The sequence below is a fragment of the Pseudochaenichthys georgianus genome, unplaced genomic scaffold (genome assembly GCF_902827115.2).
Source record: "Pseudochaenichthys georgianus unplaced genomic scaffold, fPseGeo1.2 scaffold_557_arrow_ctg1, whole genome shotgun sequence".
In the NCBI taxonomy this organism is placed as follows: Eukaryota; Metazoa; Chordata; class Actinopteri; order Perciformes; family Channichthyidae; genus Pseudochaenichthys; species Pseudochaenichthys georgianus.
Window position 1 is genome coordinate 60,789 of NW_027263118.1, and position 21,737 is coordinate 82,525.

General features: G+C 42.2%; 1 protein-coding gene across 1 annotated transcript in view; it reads left to right on the top strand.

Moving 5' to 3' along the window:
• Positions 1 to 21,737, top strand: part of ints6 (integrator complex subunit 6) — a 41,152-nt gene that overhangs the window by 13,157 nt on the left and 6,258 nt on the right. Inside the window, 12 exon segments of the mRNA XM_034079190.2 lie at positions 2,518 to 2,533; positions 2,536 to 2,700; positions 10,977 to 11,102; positions 15,280 to 15,434; positions 15,634 to 15,786; positions 16,379 to 16,511; positions 17,614 to 17,708; positions 17,798 to 17,908; positions 19,347 to 19,424; positions 19,426 to 19,563; positions 20,993 to 21,119; positions 21,576 to 21,718. Of these exon segments, the coding sequence (XP_033935081.1) occupies positions 2,518 to 2,533; positions 2,536 to 2,700; positions 10,977 to 11,102; positions 15,280 to 15,434; positions 15,634 to 15,786; positions 16,379 to 16,511; positions 17,614 to 17,708; positions 17,798 to 17,908; positions 19,347 to 19,424; positions 19,426 to 19,563; positions 20,993 to 21,119; positions 21,576 to 21,718 (1,440 nt within the window).

Sequence of the window (21,737 nt, forward strand, 5' to 3'; positions counted from 1 at the left end):
GATATTGTGCTAGAGTAAAAGTAGAAGTACTCAGATCTTGTATTTGAGTAAAAGTAGAAGTACTCAGATCTTGTACTTTAGTAGAAGTACTCAGATCTTGTACTTAATAAAAGTAGAAGTACTCAGATCTTGTACTTGAGTAAAAGTACCAGAGGAATACTCTATCACAGTAAAAGTCGTGCATTCAAAAATGTTCCTCAAGTAAAAGTAGAAAAGTATTATCATCAAAATATAGGGAAAGTAGCGACAGTAAAAGTAGTCACTGTGCATATTGGTCCATTTCAGAATAATATATATGATATGTTTTATAATAATTGATCATGAAAGTGTTCTCAAAGCTGGTGAAGGTGCAGCTAGTTTGAATGACTTTGTATACTGCAGGGTAGCTTGTGGATTTACTCCAGGTGGAACTAAAGTCTGATTTAACACTTGATTAGATTTCACATCATTCATCCAGATCTGTAAAGTAACTAAAGGTATTAAATACATGTAGTGGAGTAGAAGTACACCATTTACCTCTAAACTGTAGAGGAGTACAAAGTACAAAGTAGCAAAACATTGAAATACTTAAATAAAGTACAAGTATCTCAAAATTGTACCCAAGTATACTTGTTGAGTTTATGAACTTAGTTACTTTACACCAGATGCCATAAAGATAGAAAGACTAAGCCTTGCACAGAGGCATGAAAATACATTTTCAAAATGCTCAACAGTGCTGCCAGAATTATAAACTGACTGCTACACAATTAAAATAAATGCTTTTATATATTTCTATTAGATGTGACTCTTTACCATTTCTGTTATTATTACTAACTGCTGCTTTAGTTGTTCTGACTGCTAAAATCCTGTTATTCTTCATTTTAAAGCCGATATTCCGTGGGGTCGGGGGGCTCGGGTCCTTGTCACCTTTTTCATACCTGATGACTTTGCCTCCCTGACTACAGTTGCTTCAGCGTGTAGAAGCTAGTAAGCCTACTATTTGATTTGTTTTAGATAGGCACAACATGTTTCATATGCAGACCTTGTTTTCCTGTTCCATGTTAAAATAAACCATTTTCAGTGGTCATTTTTCTTTGGTCATTGAAAATTAGGTAAAGGTAATTGAGAAGTCATGGAAAATCATTGGTGAAAAAGTGTATGAACCCTGGTATTGAAGTCAATGGGGTGAGAAAGATTATCTTTCGATCCCGTTTGAATTATGCCACGAATTACATAATTTAAAAAATAATTTCCATGTCAAAAAAGTCACAGTTTGTCGTAAAACTGTTGAAATATAAAACTATGAAAAATACGCAACTAGAAAGACTACAAATCCCAGAATCCCGGTCCCGCATTCTGGCTCTTACGGAACCGACTAACTCCCCTTGTGTGTACGTACAGCTCTCAACACGCCCAGACTTGGAGTGATTTTCACCTCTTTTAATACTTTCCGCCTCGTTCTTAAAGAAAAAAGTGAGATGTTCAACGTGACGGCCGTCTTGGTGTGTGGTGCGAGACGGGAGATGTAGTTCATTGAGCGGTTTCACACAAAAAAAAGTGTTACTTCACAGTTTTACGACACATTTAAAAAAAATTGACTTGCAAAATTATCTTTTTACATCATATGTGTAATTCGTGGCACAATTCAAACGGGATCGAAAGATAATCTTTCTCTCTCCATTGACTTAGGGCCGGGACTTTAACGCGTTAATTAAGATTAATTAATTACACAAAAATTAACGCGTTAAAAAAATTAACGCATTTTAATCGCACTTTAATCGCACTTATTTTTGCACAGCGGAACGTTTCTCACTGGATGAGTTTCAGGCGTACCGATTATACTGGAGCACCAACTAACGTTCATGACTTCAGCATGGGACTTCAAACAACAACAAACCACGGTGAACAATAGTCAAGCATGAACGAACAAGCTGATGAGACCGCTTTGGTCGGCCCTGTGGATGGGACATTTTGTTTTAAAAAACGGACGGATGGAAGCGTCGATAAGAGCACGGTTGTGTGCAAATTATGCAAAAAAAGAATGTGCATATCACCGCAGCACATCAAGCCTAAAATATCACCTAAATGCAAAGCATGTAGCAGCTAGCGTGGACGTTAGCCCGACTCCGAGTGCAAGGAACCACACCCTGACCCAACCCACACTCAACCAGACGACTGGTTTCAGGGCCAGGATAAGTCAGTCCACGTCTGAGAAATAACCAGCTCCCTGGCTCACTGGATTGCACTCGACTGTAGACCACTTGGAGTAACATCCATGTGGAAATTGCTTCTCACTGTTCTCAGGTCAAATATGTATATTTGATTAAAAATGCGATTAATTTCGATTAATTAATTACAAAGCCTCTAATTAATTAGATTAATTTTTTTTATCGAGTCCCGGCTCTAACTTCAATACATACTTTTTCCGAAATAAGGTCCCATGGAGCTCCCCCGGAAAGGGAGGGACTTCGCCTCTCTATAGTTATATATACACATAATAGATATATACTTTAATCCACATTCTCCTTCCTCCTCCAGCTCCACCTGCCCCTCACCACCCTCTCCCAGGAAGTGAGCTGACCAAGGAGCCGTTCCGCTGGGACCAGCGTCTGTTCGCTCTGGTGCTGAGGATCCCCGGCCACGCCTCAGTGGAGCCTGAGCCGCAGGGGGGGGTCCCGCCCGACGACTCCCCCATCACCCCCATGTGTGAGGTCACTGGAGGTAGGTGGACTAGCGTAGGAGATGCTTGTTGGTTAACATTTGCAGTGGAAGATGCACTGATTGCTCGGCTTCAGGAGGTGATAACCACTCGTGCAAAAATGTTTGTGTTCGACACTGCGCATGCTAACTGAGCAATAAGTGTTCAAAGTGTGCAGTCGCTCAGATGAACAGTTGATGCAGATTAGCATTTTATTAAATTCATCGTAACTAATTTTGTATGAACACACAGGGTGTTTCTCAATGTCGAGGACGCTTGCTTCGTAGCACATGTCTTCCGAGTCACTTGCTTCAGAAGCGAGGCAAGAATCCTTCCTGGCAGAGTGGAACAGGCTAGCAAGTGTGCAGGTGTGCGTCATATGAGAGGCCCCCGTCTTACATTTTCCGCCACAGATTTGGGGAAATTGGTCCGTGCGCAAAGCATTGTGGGGATTTTAAGACAGCGGAGTCTACAACATGTGCAGCCTCGAAATGTCTCGCTACGAAGTATGCCGGCTCGGTAGAATTCCAAGTATGCTGGACATTGGAACAGTCCTTCGGCGGCACTCGATGACGTAGTGTGCTTGAAATAGTGGCTCTGGAGCAGCTTTACTCGAAATTGAAAAACACCCACACTCTCTCTTTTCTCCCTTAGTTGCACTTGCTAGTTTAAAACACACACAGCTTACCTGGTTTGGTTTATTAAACATTTGCATTAAAAAAATATGCGTAAGCCTGGCAGAGAGTCAACTCCGTCTGGAGAAGGCATTGCATTCAATACTATTAATAAAAGACTATCATTTTGTATTAAAACTGCATCATGCCTGCAAAGTGTGCAGTCGCTCAGATGAACAGTGGTTGAGAAACCGTCCTGTGCCGAGAACAAAGATGATTTGCAGGTTGTGGTCACAGATTAGCAGTTTTGTAAATCCATAGTTACTTATTTTGTATGAACACACACTCTCTTTCTCTCTTGCTAGTTTAAACACACACAACATACCTGGTTTAGTTTATTAAACATCTTAAAATTGTATTTAAAAAATATGCGTAAGCCTGGCAAAGAGTCACTCCGTCTTAAAAGGCATTGTAATCAATAATATGAAAAAACAGCTATAATTTGAATTAAAACTACTTGCTAAATCCTTCAAAAGGCATACAAATGCCAGGATATGGGCAAATGGGATGGCTTTGTAAAGTCTTAAAACGTTTTTTTTTATTGTTCTCTACCAGTCCTCGCTCGTTAACGTCAAACAGATCTGGACAGCAGAAGAAAATGCACTTTAAATTGTTCTTAAATGTAATTCTCTGAGGCAGTTTCCTCTCAGGCTGCATGAGACCGGGGGAAACCCAGCTTCTGCTTCAACCATCAGACAGCTGGCTTACATAAAGAGACGACAGTTTAGGAAACATTTGTTGATCATGTGTAGACCAGAATATTAAATTACTTGTTCACAAAGGACAGCTAATTATTTGTAAATAGAAAACATCCTCATTCTCTGGGCAGTTCTCTGGCAGAGCCCAGTGGAGCAAGTCTGAGCAACACCAGATATAAAAGCACATTTGATGATGCTATAAATACAATGAATAAAGAGAATAATGGATCTGGATACAATTTTTTTTCTGAGAGAACAAACGAAGTGAAGGATCCTCGGCAGCTGTTCCTCACTCAGCATTCAGAGTAGCTCGTGTTTACAGACGGAGATGCTCGTACAAACACAGCCAGCTCTTATTTAATCACCGAGCAGGTCTGATGGAGCTGAAGGGGTCCAGAGCTTCTCTCAAGAGCCCTTCAGGAGTAACTGTTGATTAATGTTAGAGAACTCAAATGTTCCCCCTTAGTCCACGATTGTACCTTCTAGTTTTAAATAACACAGGGGGTCCGCGGGGTCTTAAAAAGTATTAAAAGTTGATAAATCAATTTAGCGAAAATTAAGGCTATTAAAAAGTATTAAACGGCATTTCCCAAGGTATTACATTCTGTAGCTTGTTTTCAATAAGTATATAAATGGTCCAAAGAGGTTGTATTCTACAGTCTGCCTGAATGTAGTCATGGCGTAGGTGTGTAGTGTGATTCTGTGGAGTTTATTGATGGCATCCCGTTGGGTTTGACGTCGTCTGAACGGGACATGGCACGCTCACTGCTTGATAGCTCGAAGGTCCGTTTACGCCGGTTGTTAAACAAAATCGTTATGGGGAAATGCAAGTCTGCGTCCAAATGGTTGGAAGATAAGGAGGAAGGACAATCAATACTGTATATAGTCAATGTGAGGTGAAGTGTGTCGCCAAGGTAACCGGTTAGAACTCAAAGTGGCGATGAGGTCTTAAAATGTATGGAAAGGGTCTTAAAAAAGGTCTTAAAAGGTCTTACATTTGACTTCAGGATTCCTGCATATGTCGCTGGGCAACACAGGCTTTCAACTCCCTCCAAAGATTTTCTATGGGGTTGAGATCTGGAGACTGGCTAGGCCACTCCAGGACCTTGAAATGCTTCTTACGAAGCCACTCCTTCGTTGCCCGGGCGGTGTGTTTGGGATCATTGTCATGCTGAAAGACCCAGCCACGTTTCATCTTCAATGCCCTTTCTGATGGAAGGAGGTTGTCACTCAAAATCTCACGATACATGGCCCCATTCATTCTTTCCTTTACACGGATCAGTCGTCCTGGTCCCTTTGCAGGAAAACAGCCCCAAAGCATGATGTTTCCACCCCCATGTTTCACAGTAGGTATGGTGTTCTTTGGATGCAACTCAGCATTCTTTCTCCTCCAAACACGTCTAGTTGAGGTTTTACCAAAAGGTTCTATTTTGGTTTCATCTGACCATATGACATTCTCCCAATCCTCTTCTGGATCATCTAAATGCTCTCTAGCAAACTTCAGACGGGCCTGGACATGTACTGGCTTAAGCAGGGTGACACGTCTGGCACTGCAGGATTTGAGTCCCTGGCGGCGTAGTGTGTTACTCATGGTAGCCTTTGTTACTTTGGTCCCAGCTCTCTGCAGGTCATTGACTCGGTCCCCCCGTGTGGTTCTGGGATTTTTGCTCACCGTTCTTGTGATCATTTTGACCCCACAGGGTGAGATCTTGCGTGGAGCCCCAGATCGAGGGAGATTATCAGTGGTCTTGTATGTCTTCCATTTTCTAATAATCGCTCCCACAGTTGATTTCTTCACACCGAGCTGCTTACCTATTGCAGATTCAGTCTTCCCAGCCTGGTGCAGGTCTAACATTTTGTTTCTGGTGTCCTTTGACAGCTCTTCGGTCTTGGCCATAGTGGAGTTTGGAGTGTGACTGTTTGAGGTTGTGGACAGGTGTCTTTTATACTGATAACGAGTTCAAACAGGTGCCATTAATACAGTTAACAAGTGGAGGACAGAGGAGGCTCTTAAAGAAGAATTTACAGGTCTGTGAGAGCCAGACATCTTGTTTGTTTGTAGGTGACCAAATACTTATTTTCCCGAGGAATTTACCAATTAATTCATTACAAATCCTACAATGTGATTTCCTGGATTCTTTCCCCCCATTCTGTCTCTCATAGTTGAGGTGTACCAAGGATGAAAATTACAGGCCTCTCTCGTCTTTTTAAGTGGGAGAACTTGCACAATTGGTGGCTGACTAAATACTTTTTTGCCCCACTGTACCTTGGTTGTACTTCAATCGACCATGTTCTGTTTTATAAAAATAAAAAGGGGCGGGTGGGGGGAATATTCAACAAAAAATATACATAATGACAGTGAATGTTTATATCTACAGAGGTTATCACATCACAAGTATCACATAAACCAAATAATTCAATTTGGTTTTTATAACACTGATTTTATTTTGTCACATTTTCCTTATAGAGCTAACTTAATACTGCATACAATCATATTTACTGGTAATACAGGGTGGCTTAAATACAACATATTTTGAGTTCCATACAAAAGCTGATATCTGGTTGCCATTTTTAAAGGTTACTGCTTATTGAAGGAGACTTCTTCTAACACCTCCTGTCTCCTGTCTCCTGTCTTCATGCTGTCTGGTTGTGAAAGCAGCTGGCAGGAGGAACACACTAGAATGATACGATGGCAGGTTAAGATTTGAACACACACACACACACACACACACACACACACACACACACACCCTCACACTCACTCACTCTCACACACTCGCAGTGAGAGCAGAGCCCACCAAAGCTTCAGTGTGCAGCAGTCAGTGGGGCTGAATGCAGAACATGACACAGCTCCATTGTCACTGACAGTCCACAGTTGATTACTGCTGATGACACAAAGCCACAGCCTATAGAAATGGCCGAGTGAATGACTGAGTGAATGGCTGCATAACGAGGTCATTGGAGGTGAAGTAAGAGGCAGTAAATGTCCAGAAGGTTGAATTTGTCCAACCAGTTGTAGCTTTGCGAGGCGAAGGAGGCGTGTGTGATTCATGGTCGTTGACCTTCACTGCCCTGTGACTGATCAGCTGAAGCAGATTCATCAGAGCTGCATTCATGCAAATGTTCATATTTGCATGCACGTAATATATCTCCCGTGTAAAGGACGGACACAGCCACATAAAGAACACAGAGTTAGTGAGAGCACTTGAACATGTAGTGTATCTAAAGTCATTCAAATGGTATCGTCTTTCTTACCCTGGAATATGAAGTGGTTAGTTGAATAGATAGAAGTTGAAAAATACTTTGCTTTGATTCTCGAAACTTGTATCTTTTAAGCATGCAGATCATTAAGGTTGTTCTTTATATAAATAATGGCTCTTGGAAGTCCTGATTGGATTAAATGGTGGTTCTTCTTACAAGATAAGTGTCAAGTATTTCTTGGCATTCATTCATGACACTTTAAGGGAACTGTTGGCCTGCCTTTATGTTAAGAAAATCCATTGTTATTATATTAACGTTTTGTCTCACTGGGAACTTTTTTTATTGTATTTTATTCCACCAACGAGTAGCTATCAAACACCTTTCTTTGCATCATTATTATCTACAATGTCATAGCGTGTAAATACATTTCAAACGTCACTGCACCATTGTTATGAAGTCACCTCACTGCACTTTATATTTAGTAGAATTAGAATTGGGAGGGATGAAGCCCTCTTTAATGGTCACACACGCACAGTGACATGTGTTCTCTGCTTTTAACCCATCCCAGTACCAGGAGCCTAGTACTAGGGGCAGTGGGCAGCTATTGTACAGCGCCCGGGGAGCAATGGGAGTGGGGGGGGGGAGGGGGGGTGTCCGGTGCCTTGCTCAAGGGCACCACGGCAGGGCAGGAGGTGAACTGGGACCTCTCCAAGTAGCAGTCCACACTCCATGCTTAAGTCTGTTCGGGGACTTGAACCGGTGACCCTACGGCTCCCAGTCCAAGCCCCGACTGACTGAGCCACTGCCGCACCTCATTTATGCAAATGTTCACATATTCACCAAGTAAATGCAAATGATGCACATGCAGATATTCATCTTGGAGCTTTCCATATCGAGACTTCGTCAACTGTGTTTTAAAACTCGAGTTCTTTACATTTTCATCTGAAAACTAAACGATGTGTAATAACTTGGACCACATGTTGTGGAAGTGTTTGTATGTAATGATCAGACAGCTCCGTGTTCCCCTCGGCTCCACGGAGCCCTCAGACTCTTATGACTCAATATTTGTTTTTATGGCTCATTCACCGTGTGATTCAGCCCCAGCTGTTTCCTGTTAAATGCTCTGAACGCAACATGCTCTGCTCCAAACAGCCGACAAAGGCAACTCGCTGGTGAAGGAGGTGGAGCATTTCAATCAGGAGAGACTTCATTTTGTTTAAAGAACATGCCAAATGATAAATGTTAAGTCTTTGGCGATTAGATCCTGAAATCGAATATCTAAAGGGGAAATGCAGCCCTGAGCATATGTGACCTGCTCCATCGAAATCAGTCGCTTTGACCCGAAGACACATCCTGAGTTGTGTACACTTTCTAATGATATCAGGATTGTTGTTGTTCTCCAAATATTAAGCGAAATATGTCACATTATATAATGACTTTCACCGAGTCATCATTTTGAGAAAAAGGCCTTCAAAGTTTCAAAACGGTTTCTCTGGAATCCATCGATCTGATTGATTATTAGCAAATTATCAAAATACTTTTTATATTTTTATATATATTTTCGTTTGGATTACTGGTCTGGGGGAAGTGTGTGTGTGTGTGTGTGGTGTGTGTGTGTGTGTGTGTGTGTGTGTGTGTGTGTGTGTGTGTGTGTGTGTGTGTGTGTGTGTGTGTGTGTGTGTGTGTGTGTGTGTGTGTTGTGTGTGTGTGTGTGTGTGTGTGTGTGTGATGTGTGTGTGTGTAGTGTGTGTGTGGTGTGTGTGTGTGTGTGTGTGTGTGTGTGTGTGTGTGTGTGTGTGTGTGTGTGTGTTGTGTGTGGTGTGTGTGTGTGTGGTGTGTGTCTCGTGTTTGTTTCCCGCGGAAAACCCTCACGAGAAACACCGGCCGTTACTCCGTTCTCCGCTTGTAATTATGCCGAAGCTTCAAAGTTCTATTTATCATCTGAATTTGCCGAAACAAGTTTAATATTCTGGAAGCCAAGACTTTGTTTATTTGAAATCAGATGAAAACAAACTGTAACGGACCCTGCTGTGTTATCTATGGTTACCATACGCCTTACATTTCAGCGGAGGGAGGGGTGTCTTCTTCCCTTCACAAGCTTCAAACATGTATTTATCGTGTGATTTTGGAAATAAAAGTTTCATATTCTGAAAGCCAAGTCTTGGTTTATTTAAAATCAAACAAAAAAACCCGAACCCCGAAAAACGTTCTTTTTTTTACGCAAATCCACGTTTATCAGCCGTTGCGACTTCCGACTGATTTCGATAGAGCGGGTCACATATAGGGAACCCCCCCCCAGGGTCTAGACTCTAGACACTGGAGGGGGGGGGGGGGGGGGTTTGATGAGGAGATGGGATGAAGAGGGGATGTGATGAGGTCTTGGGATTAGCTCTCCTGGCACTGGATGTGATGAAAGGAGGTGGATGGGGAGGAGGCGGGCGGCAGCATGAACACCTGGAATCACAGCTGGCTGCAGGAGAGAGGAGAACCATTTTAAAGTGTGGCTGCAGCACGGTGATTGGCTGCAGCACGGTGATTGGCTGCAGCACAGTGATTGGCTGCAGCACAGTGATTGGCTGCTGGAGATTGAGGTGAAATGTATGGGTTAAAAAGAAAACTGTGATGAGCTGATTATAAGCAGCTGCGGAGTGAATGTATTCTAGGGCTGCACGATTTGGGGAAATAATCTAATTGCGATTTTTCTGACAGATATTACGATTCGATTTGCCGATATTTGTTTTTAAGCGACCCGACGGAAGTTTATTGTAAAATGCAGCCATAACTCCGGCTAGGAAGGTCGTATCAACGTGCTCCTGTCTCTAGCACCCCCGCAGCCCGAGCTACGAGTGAAAGAACTAAACTTACATGAAACTTCCGTTGGGTTGCTTTAAAGTCGAGCTCCAGTTTCAGATTCACCCTGTGATAGAAACACGTGATGGAGCGTCACTAACCGGACTCAGAAACCATCTAAAGCTCCATTGGAAGCCATTTGGAAAGGGCAGGCACTTTCAAAGATACTTGGCAGCTGATTGGATCAATCTGTCTATCACCTTCTATCTGGGGCCACTTCTGATTGGTTAACAATGGCTGGTACATGTGGAGCACAGCACTTCTGATTGGTGTGGATGACTGACAAAAATAAATAAATATCGATTTGATAATTGCATCATTTCAAAAATCGATGAATCGTTCAGCCCTAATGTATACCCGTCTTCCTGAAAGAACTTGCGCTGAGCTTCATATCGCGTGTAGAGAGTCATTTGATCTGGATGTGGTGGGTCTGAAAAGAGGTTGAAATGACTTTATTTATATAGCACTTTTCAAATGAAATTAAATACATGTTTATTTAGATAGCCCAATATCGCAAAACACATTAGTCTCGGTGGGCTTTACAGAGCAACACACATGAAGGACAGTGAAGATATAACAAAGAAAGAAATAGGAGGAAATATACAATAAAATGTAGGACTCAGGAGGACAAACAGTTATCCGAAACCAGGTCTTACTGTTATGCTTTAATAAAGGGAAGTCTTCAGCGTACTCTTAAATGTTTGCACACCGTCTGAATACTTGTAAAACCAGGAGGTCTGATTATAGCTCAATTATTACTAAATGTGTTTTTATCCCACAATGAAGCGAACATTGCATTTTTACATAAATAATGCAGTTTTATAACATAATGTCTTTACATGCTGTATAAATAAATAATGTGTGTGTGTGTTGCAGGGCGTTCCTACAGCGTGTTCTCCCAGCGGATGTTGAATCAGTGTCTGGAGTCTCTGGTGCAGAAGATCCAGAGCGGAGTGGTGATCAACTTTGAGAAGACGGGGCCGGACCCTCCGCCTTTAGAGGGTGAGAAACCCCTCCGTGTGATTTCATGACATTTTATCCCGACTCTATTTCCAAAATAACTGCTCAGTTTGAGTTGAGAATCTGTGCTTTCTCACTTTCTTTTTAAATCCTCTCTGAGCTTTTCTGCTGCTCGTAGAGGGCACTGTTAAAACCCCCACTTTCATACAGTATTTTACACACACACACACACACCACACACACACACACACACACACACACACACACACACACAACACACACACACCACACACACACACACACACACACACACGCACACACACTAGGGATGTGCATCTCCATCACTGAGGCCGATGCGATGCGCATCTCGATACGTTGCCACGATACGATACATTAACGATACATTTGAAACACCAGGACGATGCGATACGATACGATTCACCCCTGTTGCGATACAGTTCGATACGATTTGATTCAACATTATGCGATTCGGTGCGATACGATGCGATTCAAGACGATGCAAAAATAATGAAACTTCAATTTGGTACGACAGAGGATTTTAGTTTTATTCCTTATATGCAGCAAATCATACATTAACAAAAAAGTGCTTTACATATTTGGTACTGCACATCTCATCATGCCGTTTATTTTTTTACCTTTTAAAGCTCTCCAGAGTACAGTACCATGTTATAACACCTCACAGTTAAACAATGTAAGGATGCATTGCTCATGATTAACAATGTGCAAATAACAGCTACCATAGAGCAATGCCATACAGCTGCCAGCCTGATGTGCTGAACACTCATAGGCTGACTCACCAGTGAGCAGAAAGCAGTGGGTTCTATATGAACAATAAAGAATACAAATAACCTTTCACAAACAGGTATTTCATAACTGCTTACAGTGAGGAAGACATTTAAATTATTATTGACCGTCACAGGCTGCTGTAAACTAAACTCCACTCTCTCTGACAGGAACACCTCACTGAGTGATTTAACTCATGTCTAACTTTCAGGTTTCTCTTTTCAGCCGCAGACCCCATGTCGCCTCTTTATGTGCGTCGCTAAGTTCCTCGTACTACTTGTGTACTTTAAAGCGGCTCGGCATCGTTAACAATTTGCGAGCGATTTTTCAAGTTGACCGTCTGTAGTATATAGTGCCGCGCACATATACCATCAGGACGTTACTGATGGGGTGCGGCTGCGGAGTGATACTGTGTGTATGCAAGCCCGCTTCTGGACGGATCTATGTATCATGGCTGTTACCTGTTAAGTAATAAAGATACCTCATACAAAGGTCTACGGATACCTTATTACTCTCCATGACCTGCGGTCAACTATATAGCATAAAAGGACTATTACACCGTCTTTCTGGAACAATCCGAAGTGTTGACAAACGTTTGATTTGTAGGTATTTTTCGGTGCGCTGTGTTTCTCTTTCTCCTCAACCTCCGTGTGTGTTGATAACTGAGACTCTCGGCCTCCGTAGTGGCGAAGCAAATATCAAAGATCGTCTCTGCTGAGCGTTGACAAGATGAGGGGATTTTATATGAATGAATCGTTTTTTTACCGATGCAAAGACGCTACGCAATCGATGCATCGCGAGTTCAACCCAAACTGTAGCCGATGTGCACTCTTTCAACCGGTGCACTCGCATCTTGAACGTTTATGCCGGTGCACCGATGCGAATCGGTGAATCTTAACATCTCTAACACGCACGCACGCACGCACGCACAGACAGACAGACAGACAGACAGACAGACAGACAGACAGACAGACAGACACACACACACACAGTTCTAAACATGTATTAACGCTATGAATAGAAATAACACAAGTTAACTCTGATAAGGTACATTCACCTTTTCAGAGTTAACTTGTGTTAATTCTGTTCATACCGTTAATACATTTTTTTTTTATTCTATGCTTAATATCCCTGTGTATATTCTTATGTGAACTACTTGTGTTACTTTCTTCTGGGTTTCTGTTGCCGCTATAAGGTCCATCGTAACTTCACATTGTAAAATCATTCTGTTGTGTTCCATCCCTCTCAGACAGGTGTGTGTGTGCGTGCGTGTGTGTGTGCGTGCGTGTGTGCGTGCGCGCGTGTGCGCGTAAAATATTCAAGTATGAGTTTTCTACAGTCACTAAATGTATTAACAAAGAAATGTCCAGATCCGATGTATAGATGTTTGTTTATAGGTCAGGGTTCGTACGGTCATTGAAAACCTGGAAAAGTCATGGAAATTCAAAATGCAAATTCCAGGCCCTGGAAAAGTTATGGAAAACAATATTTTTCCCAAAGTTTTGGAAAAGTCATGGAAATGTAACTAAAGTTGCGTCAAATATAATTTACATTTAATCCAATCGCTGAAATAATCTGCAGTCGCGAGCTGTTATGTGCCATCATGACGCGCATGGTGTTATTTTTTAATATATGAAGCGCTCGAGTCTTCCTGCCTGTCGGCTGAACTCTGCTGCTCCGGTATGAAGGTCAGCTACATTATCTACGGTGCGTTGGTTAACTGTGCGGAGGAGTCACTGTGGCACAGACTGAGCCGCTGGTGAACAGCTGTTAGAACGGGCCGTTCAGGTGTTCAGAGCAGAGCTGCAGAGCGTGATGTGAACTGAAACGTTTTTCTGTCGCAATATCATTTAAGGAATCGTTGAGCTAGCTAGCTAGCATACATTGTCACTATCTGCTAACGTTAGCTTTAGCCTTCGTTTTCTAATATTTTTTTTCATAGACTATAAACAGAGGTGGTATAAGTATAGATCTTGTACTTGATTAAAAGTAGAAGTACTCAGATCGTGTACTTTAGTAGAAGTAGGCTACTCAGATCTTGTACTTAATAAAAGTAGAAGTACTTAGATCTTGTACTTAATAAAAGTAGAAGTACTCAGATCTTGTACTTGAGTAAAAGTAGAAGTACCAGAGTGTAGGAATACTCTGTTTCAGTAAATGTCCTGCATTCAAAATGTTCCTCAAGTAAAAGTAGAAAAGTATTCCCGTCAAAATATAGTGAAAGTAGCGACAGTAAAAGTAGTCGTTGTGCAGATTGATCCATTTCAGAATAGTATATATGATATGTTTTATAATGATTGATCATGAAAGTGTTCTCAAAGCTGGTGAAGGTGCAGCTAGTCTGGATGACTTTGTAGACTGCAGGGTAGCTGGTGGATTTACTCCAGGTGGAACTAAAGTCTGATTTAACACTTGATTAGATTTCACATCATTCATCCAGATCTGTGAAGTAACTAAAGGTATTAAATACATGTAGTGGAGTCGAAGTACACCATGTACCTCTGAACTGTAGTGGAGTCGAAGTACACCATGTACCTCTGAACTGTAGTGAGTAGAAGTACACCATGTACCTCTGAACTGTAGTGAGTATAAGTACACCATGTACCTCTGAACTGTAGTGAGTAGAAGTACACCATGTACCTCTGAACTGTAGTGGAGTCGAAGTACAAAGTAGCAAAACATTGAAATACTTAATAAAGTACAAGTATCTCAAAACTGTACCCCCGTATAGTACTTGAGTTTATGAACCTAGTTACACCAGTGGCTATAAAGATAGAAAGACTCAGCCTTGCAGAGGCATGACAATACATTTTCAAAATGCTCAACAGTGCTGCCAGAATTATAAACTCACTGCTACACAATTAAAATAAATGCTTTTATATATTTCTATTAGATGTGACTCTTTGGCGTTTCTGTTATTACCTGCTGCTTTAGTTGTTCTGACTGCTAACATCCTCTGTTATTCCTCATTTTAAAGCCGATATTCCGTGGGGTCGGGGGGCTCGGATCCTTGTCACCTTTTTCATACCTGATGACTTTGCATCCCTGACTACAGTTGCTTTAGCGTGTAGAAGCTAGTAAGCCTACTATTTGATTAGATAGGCACAACATGTTTCATATGCAGAACTTATTTTCCTGTTCCATGTTAAAATAAGCCATTTTCAGTGGTAATTTTTGTTTGGTCATGGAAAATTAGGTAAAGGTCATTGAGAAGTCATGGAAAAGTCATTGAAAATCATTGGTGAAAAAGTGTATGAACCCTGATAGGTACATGTTGACTAGTTCTGATACATAGAGTACACATATAACATTAAGTAAAGTGCGTTCTTGGAAATTAAAGGATTTAATTGGAGTGACCCCATCGTTCTTCAGTAAATATCGAAAACAAAAAGTATTAATTTTTGTGTGTGTGTAGATGCTCCGGTGGAGGCAATATCGAAGTCCGGTCTGCAGCCTTGGCACTGTTGCCACAAGCTGATCTACGTACGGCCCAACCCAAAAACCGGGGTCCCCATCGGTCACTGGCCCATCCCCGAGGCCTTCTGGCCAGACCAGAACTCCCCCACGCTGGTAAGAAACCTCCCTGACCCAGATCAAATGGATTAAAATGTTATCAGTGACGATATCATTTTTTTCATTAAGTTGGATAATCTATGTCTCCAGATCTTCAGCTAGGTTAGATTCTGGTTGTGTGGTGCTTTCTTTTCTGTAAGACACTTGTGAAGGGAATCAACAAAGCCCATGCATCTTTGACATTTTGATCTTCCAGCCCCCCCGCTCAGCACACCCTCACATCCGTTTCTCCTGCCTGGACTCGGAGCCCATGGTGATCGATAAGGTGCCGTTCGACAAATACGAGCTGGAGCCGTCGCCTCTCACTCAGTTCATCCTGGAGAGGAAGTCCCCGCACACCTGCTGGCAGGTAAACACCCGCACAACAACACCACTACATAATAATGCTTCTGGGAAACGACTGAAACATTAAAGTTGAGATCCATAAAACTTTGGAACGGGTCTTGCTGTTATCAGAATTCCTGTATTTGTCCCGGGAAATTTACATTATTACAACAGCAGAAGTATAGTGCAGATAAAGTGAAGAGAATAGACTTGCATATTAAAAAAATAACCAAGTATACATGCATTAAGGCATGGTGGCGAAGTCCATAGGGACTTGGCTTGGCAACTGGAACCCGGAAAGACCAAGTGCTACCGAGGTGTCCCTGAGCAAGGCACCGTTCCCCACACTGCTCCCCGGGCGCCGTGCATAATGGCAGCACACTGCTCCTAACACTGGGATGGGTCAAGTGCAGAGAAACCGTTTCGTTACATAGTACCTGAATCTTCAATCTTCTTATTATAATAAAAAACAATAAGTAAAAAAGCAAATGACAAATTAAGAGAACAAATGAAACGTGAATTGCACGAGGGTATATTGCACATGAAGCCAGAAAGTAGAGCATTTCAATAACAAACAATGTTTCCACATTTAAATGATTTTCTCTTGTGTATTCTAGGTGTTTGTGTGCAACAGTGCCAAGTACAGTGACCTGGGCCAACCCTGCGGATACTTGAAGGCCAGCACGGCTCTGAACTGTGTCAACCTGTTTGTGATGCCCTATAATTACCCCGTGCTGCTGCCACTGCTGGGTAAGACCGACGGATCCACGCCACACTGTCACCGGCAACAATTGCTCATTACACCCCATTGTGATTGTAACATCTGTGAGGAAGTGAAGTAGCACCATGTTGGTTTTGTTATTCAGGTCTGTGACATTTGCTTTTTGTGTCATGCATTCCTCAGCTCCTCGAAACAAACTCGATCATATGTGCTGCTATATAAAGCAGGTGGGGTTTCACAAGGCTCTTATATTTCTTATATTTCTCTCTCGGTTTTTGAGAGCCCTCCCCAGATTATCACCGTTAGCTCCGTTCTAAATTACAACACCGTTAGATACTACTCGCCAACACAGCACCCACAGAAGCATCACACGGCCTCTTTAAGCACCTTTTCAATTTGGGGCAGGCTACGGAGAAATAGAGCAGTGTTCATTTTGGCAGCTATTTTTGATTTAGTCTTAAGACGAAAATAGTTATTAGTTTTAGTCACATTTTATTCCTTTTTATCCTTCAAAATGTTTTCTCTCTTTAAACTAATTCAGTTAGGCAAATACAGGAATCTGAAATTGGAATCAAGGTGACAGCATCAACTATCAAGTGTTGAAATTCGTAAAGCAACATTTCACTCTCTTAACACTTTACTTGTGGAACTACAACTCTTAATAAGGTGTCTGCACGCCGCTGCAGGGTGTCTGTTAGGCCCCGCCCCCCGCACACAGACAAGACACAGGGAGATCGCTCTTCTGGAGTGAAGAGAGCAGAGATAATGATATTGCAAGTTAGAAACGTAAGATGCATTTTGACAGACAAGACGGACACTTGGGGGAAAATACCCTGCATTTTGAATGTCCGATAGTCCACCATTAACACCTTAGTCCCGTCTCGTCAACGAAAACTAAATATACATTTCGTCATAGTTTTTATTATCAAGAATCTATTTTTAGCTCGTCATCGCCTCGTCTTAGTCGTGTAAAAAAGGTCGTTGACGAACAGTTTTCGTCATAGTTTTCGTTGACGAAATGAACACTGATAAAGAGTAATGTGAAGTCACTCTCTTGTACAACATGTAGCCTCGTCTAAAGTTCTTTTTGGGGGTAAACTCACGTTCATGTCTTGGATTTCTTTCTTGCAGATGACTTGATCAAAGTGCACAAGTTCAAGCCGACCATCAAATGGCGACAGTCCTTTGAGAACTACCTGAAGACCATGCCTCCATATTACATCGGGGTCAGTGGACTTCAGCTCTTTAAGATTCATTTGAATATTGATTGATAAAAGCTGCTGAACTGGTCTCATGGCTGCTGTTCTCTCCACAGTCCCTGAGGAAAGCCCTGAGGATTATGGGAGCGCCAAACCTTCTGGCCGACAACATGGAGTACGGGCTGAGCTACAGCGTGGTCTCCTACCTGAAGAAGCTCAGCCAGCAGGTGAGGAGTCAGGGTGTTGTGTCTCGCTACCTTTGGGCACACAAGTCAGTCTGTGTCTGTTATCCTGATTAATCATATCCGCCGTGTCTTTGAGCTCCGTTATTTTTCTAATAACTTTAGGCTCTGTTTTACATTTTAGTTTAACATAAACTGTCCTGCTGGCATAATTACTCATCAGTGCACCAGAATGAAAAGCTTCAAATAGTCTGAATGCATTATTTACTCCTATTTAAATGTGTTTTTATGAAATACAGGTCCTTTTTTAACTATTCAGTTTTTAACTTGACAATAACACATTTTTGAGGCAAATAGTCGAGTAACAAGTCAGATTTTTATTTTGGTTACATATTTTTTCAACATATATATAGAGTTTTCAATTGGAGCTTAAAGGGGACCTATCATGCAAAATGCACTTTTATATGTCTTTTATACATGAACATGTGTCCCCGGTGCGTCAGGGAACTCACGCAGCGTCAGAAAATAAACCCTCTCTCTTTTCCTCCGTACGCAAATCTCTAAAAACGGGGAACAACGGAGCTGATTCAGATTTGCGTCCGATATGACGTAATATCTGAAATGTGGACCCACGGGCCAATCAGAAACGCTGCTATCAGAAACAATGCCCGACTGTTTTGGATGTAATGTGGTCGGTGTTTACATTAGCATCGCTAGCACTCAGAGCTAACCTGTACTGGAGAGCATGTGTGTGAAGAAGCAGGAAGTAAAAAGGAGCTCACCTTGTGGTATAACCGGCAAGAGAGAAAGCCTTTGAGCTCCAGACTGTTTCAGATCCTTGATAATCCATGATATGGCGTTTCATCACGGCAGCGTTTAGTTTAGACGGTAGCTGCCGGGTCCCGCATGAGCTCAGACCCCTCCTTTTTTATCATTTAAGGAAAAAAAAGCTTTATACCCAAAATCAGCACTTTTGAAACAGGAAGTGAAATAGAGGGATATGAGGCATGGCTAGAACGGGTGATCTGTTTGGTGTTTTGAGCAAAACACTTCATAGAATAGCATGATAGGTGCACTTTAAGTTTGTTACTTGTATAGTAATTATTATGATAATTAAATAACCTTTAATTCATATTAAAAAGCTGTCACAGCAGCATGTAAACAAGGCATTGCACATGAAATATAGATTGGATGGTAAAATGGTAAAGAATATAGATAGCAGTGAAAGATGTATAGAGCATCTCGATACAGGATTGACATCACTGTCGCTATGATTGCATTATGTTCAAAAATCTAGAAATGTATCAAATTATAGATAACATTATACATTTGATCAACTTATGGGTACCAAAGATTCTATATCGTCTCCATATCCAAAAGGATACCCAACCCTAGTGTGCCATGTTTTATTTAGTTTATTCAATAATTAGAGACAGCGTTCAAAATGCACCCAGTCCTATAACTCGTTTTCTCACACTTCCAGTCGAAAATCGAGTACGACCGGCTGATTGCGCTGATCGGTAAGAAGCAGCCTCCGGAGGCCGGCATGAAGGTGCGCTGGGGGGGGCGGCGGCGTGTCTCAGGCCCAGCGCAGGGACTTCATCCAGCAGCTGCAGAGCCTCTCTGGGGAGGGGCCGCCGATGCCGCTGGAGCTCAACAGAAAAGAGTTCCAGGGCTTCGAGCTGGCGCTGCTCAACAAGGTAAGGTTTAAGTTATTTTAAAGGTCACCTGTTATGCAAAATCCACTTGTCCATGTCTCTTCGACATCAACATGTGTCCCCTCTTCTTCATGTCTCTTCTACATCAACATGTGTCCCCTCTTCTTCATGTCTCTTCTACATCAACATGTGTCCCCTCTTCTTCATGTCTCTTCTACATCAACATGTGTCCCCTCTTCTTCATGTCTCTTCTACATCAACATGTGTCCCTCTATTCTTCATGTCTTTCTACATCAACATGTGTCCCTCTTCTCCATGTCTCTTCTACATCAACATGTGTCCCCTCTTCTTCATGTCTCTTCTACATCAACATGTGTCCCCTCTTCTCCATGTCTCTTCTACATCAACATGTGTCCCCTCTTCTTCATGTCTCTTCTACATCAACATGTGTCTCTTCTACATCAACATGTGTCCCCTCTTCTTCATGTCTCTTCTACATCAACATGTGTCCCCTCTTCTTCATGTCTCTTCTACATCAACATGTGTCCCCTCTTCTTCATGTCTCTTCTACATCAACATGTGTCCCCTCTTCCTCATGTCTCTTCTACATCAACATGTGTCCCCTCTTCTTCATGTCTCTTCTACATCAACATGTGACCCCTCTTCTTCATGTCTCTTCTACATCAACATGTGTCCCCTCTTCTTCATGTCTCTTCTACATCAACATGTGTCCCCTCTTCTTCATGTCTCTTCTACATCAACATGTGTCCCCTCTTCTTCATGTCTCTTCTACATCAACATGTGTCCCCTCTTCTTCATGTCTCTTCTACATCAACATGTGTCCCCTCTTCTTCATGTCTCTTCTACATCAACATGTGTCCCCTCTTCTTCATGTCTCTTCTACATCAACATGTGTCCCCTCTTCTTCATGTCTCTTCTACATCAACATGTGTCCCCTCTTCTTCATGTCTCTTCTACATCAACACGTGTCCCCTCTGTGGAAAGAGACTCTGAAAGTTTTAGGAACAAAGATTCTCTCTCTTTTTGTCCTGATCCATTTCTATAAAAATGATCTGATCAGATTTTGGCCAATTGATGATGTCATAACGATTTTTTGGCTTGTGTAACCATTAGCCAATCAGCAACCAAGGTAACCCCCCCCCCCCTTATCACCTGAATCTTCTCCTAGAGCACCATTGAGTTCTTTGTAACCAAATCTCTCTCAGAGGGGCGTGGGGAGGGGCTCCTTGTGTTCATCTGAAGTAACAGACAGAGAATCAGCACTTTGGAAACAGGGCTGAAACAGAGGGGATTATGGGTAATGCTGCAATGACCTGTTTGTGTTTCAGCCAATCAGAGACAGGTTCTGTATATATCTGAGACCTGTGATATATTGATGAAAAACAGTATAATAGGGGACCTTTTTAAAGAATGTACCCATTGCAAAAAAAAACAATGTTGTTCTCCTCAGGGTTTGAAGCCGCAGAGCTTCAGGAACCCGTACGACATCCCGCGCAGCCACCTGCTGGACCAGCTGAGCCGCATGAGGAGGAACCTGCTGAACACCACCGTGTGCACGCTCCGAGGGCACGACTCCGGTTAGTCACACTCACTGAGCAGATGTGTCATTACACTCCTCCATTACTCTTTGTTACCACCACACCCAAATCTGATGTCAGCAAGAAAAGTTCAACATCTCACTGAATGTCAAGAAAGGACATTTTCAGCTAGTGTCAAATGACTCTTTAAGGCGACACGCAAACACATTTTTAATGCAGTGGTTGAGTTGTAATGACTTTGAGCTAGTTTGATTCCACATAATGTCAGACAAGTGGAAAGAAAACATCCCAAATTCACTGTTAAGGTGTTAATTATACTACATTTTGTAGAGCATTTTGTGAGTTTATTTCAAACGACATGTCCTAGTGTAAGTCATCAACTGGAAAAGTTTCAAGTTGAATTGTTATTGGTAAGATATTGACCTAATCACCTGTAGTTTCTCCCCTCAAAAGCAAAAAGTCTACATTTCTCTCTTTCTCTTTGTGAATGTCCAGACCAGCTCCACAGCGTGCCGATCGCCCAGATGGGAAACTACCAGGACTTCCTGAAAGCCGCTCCTCAGCCGCTCCGAGACGCAGACCCCGAGCAGCCCAAGCGCCAGCACACCTTCGGAAACCCCTTCAAACTGGACAAGAAGGTAAAACATCAGCACTAAA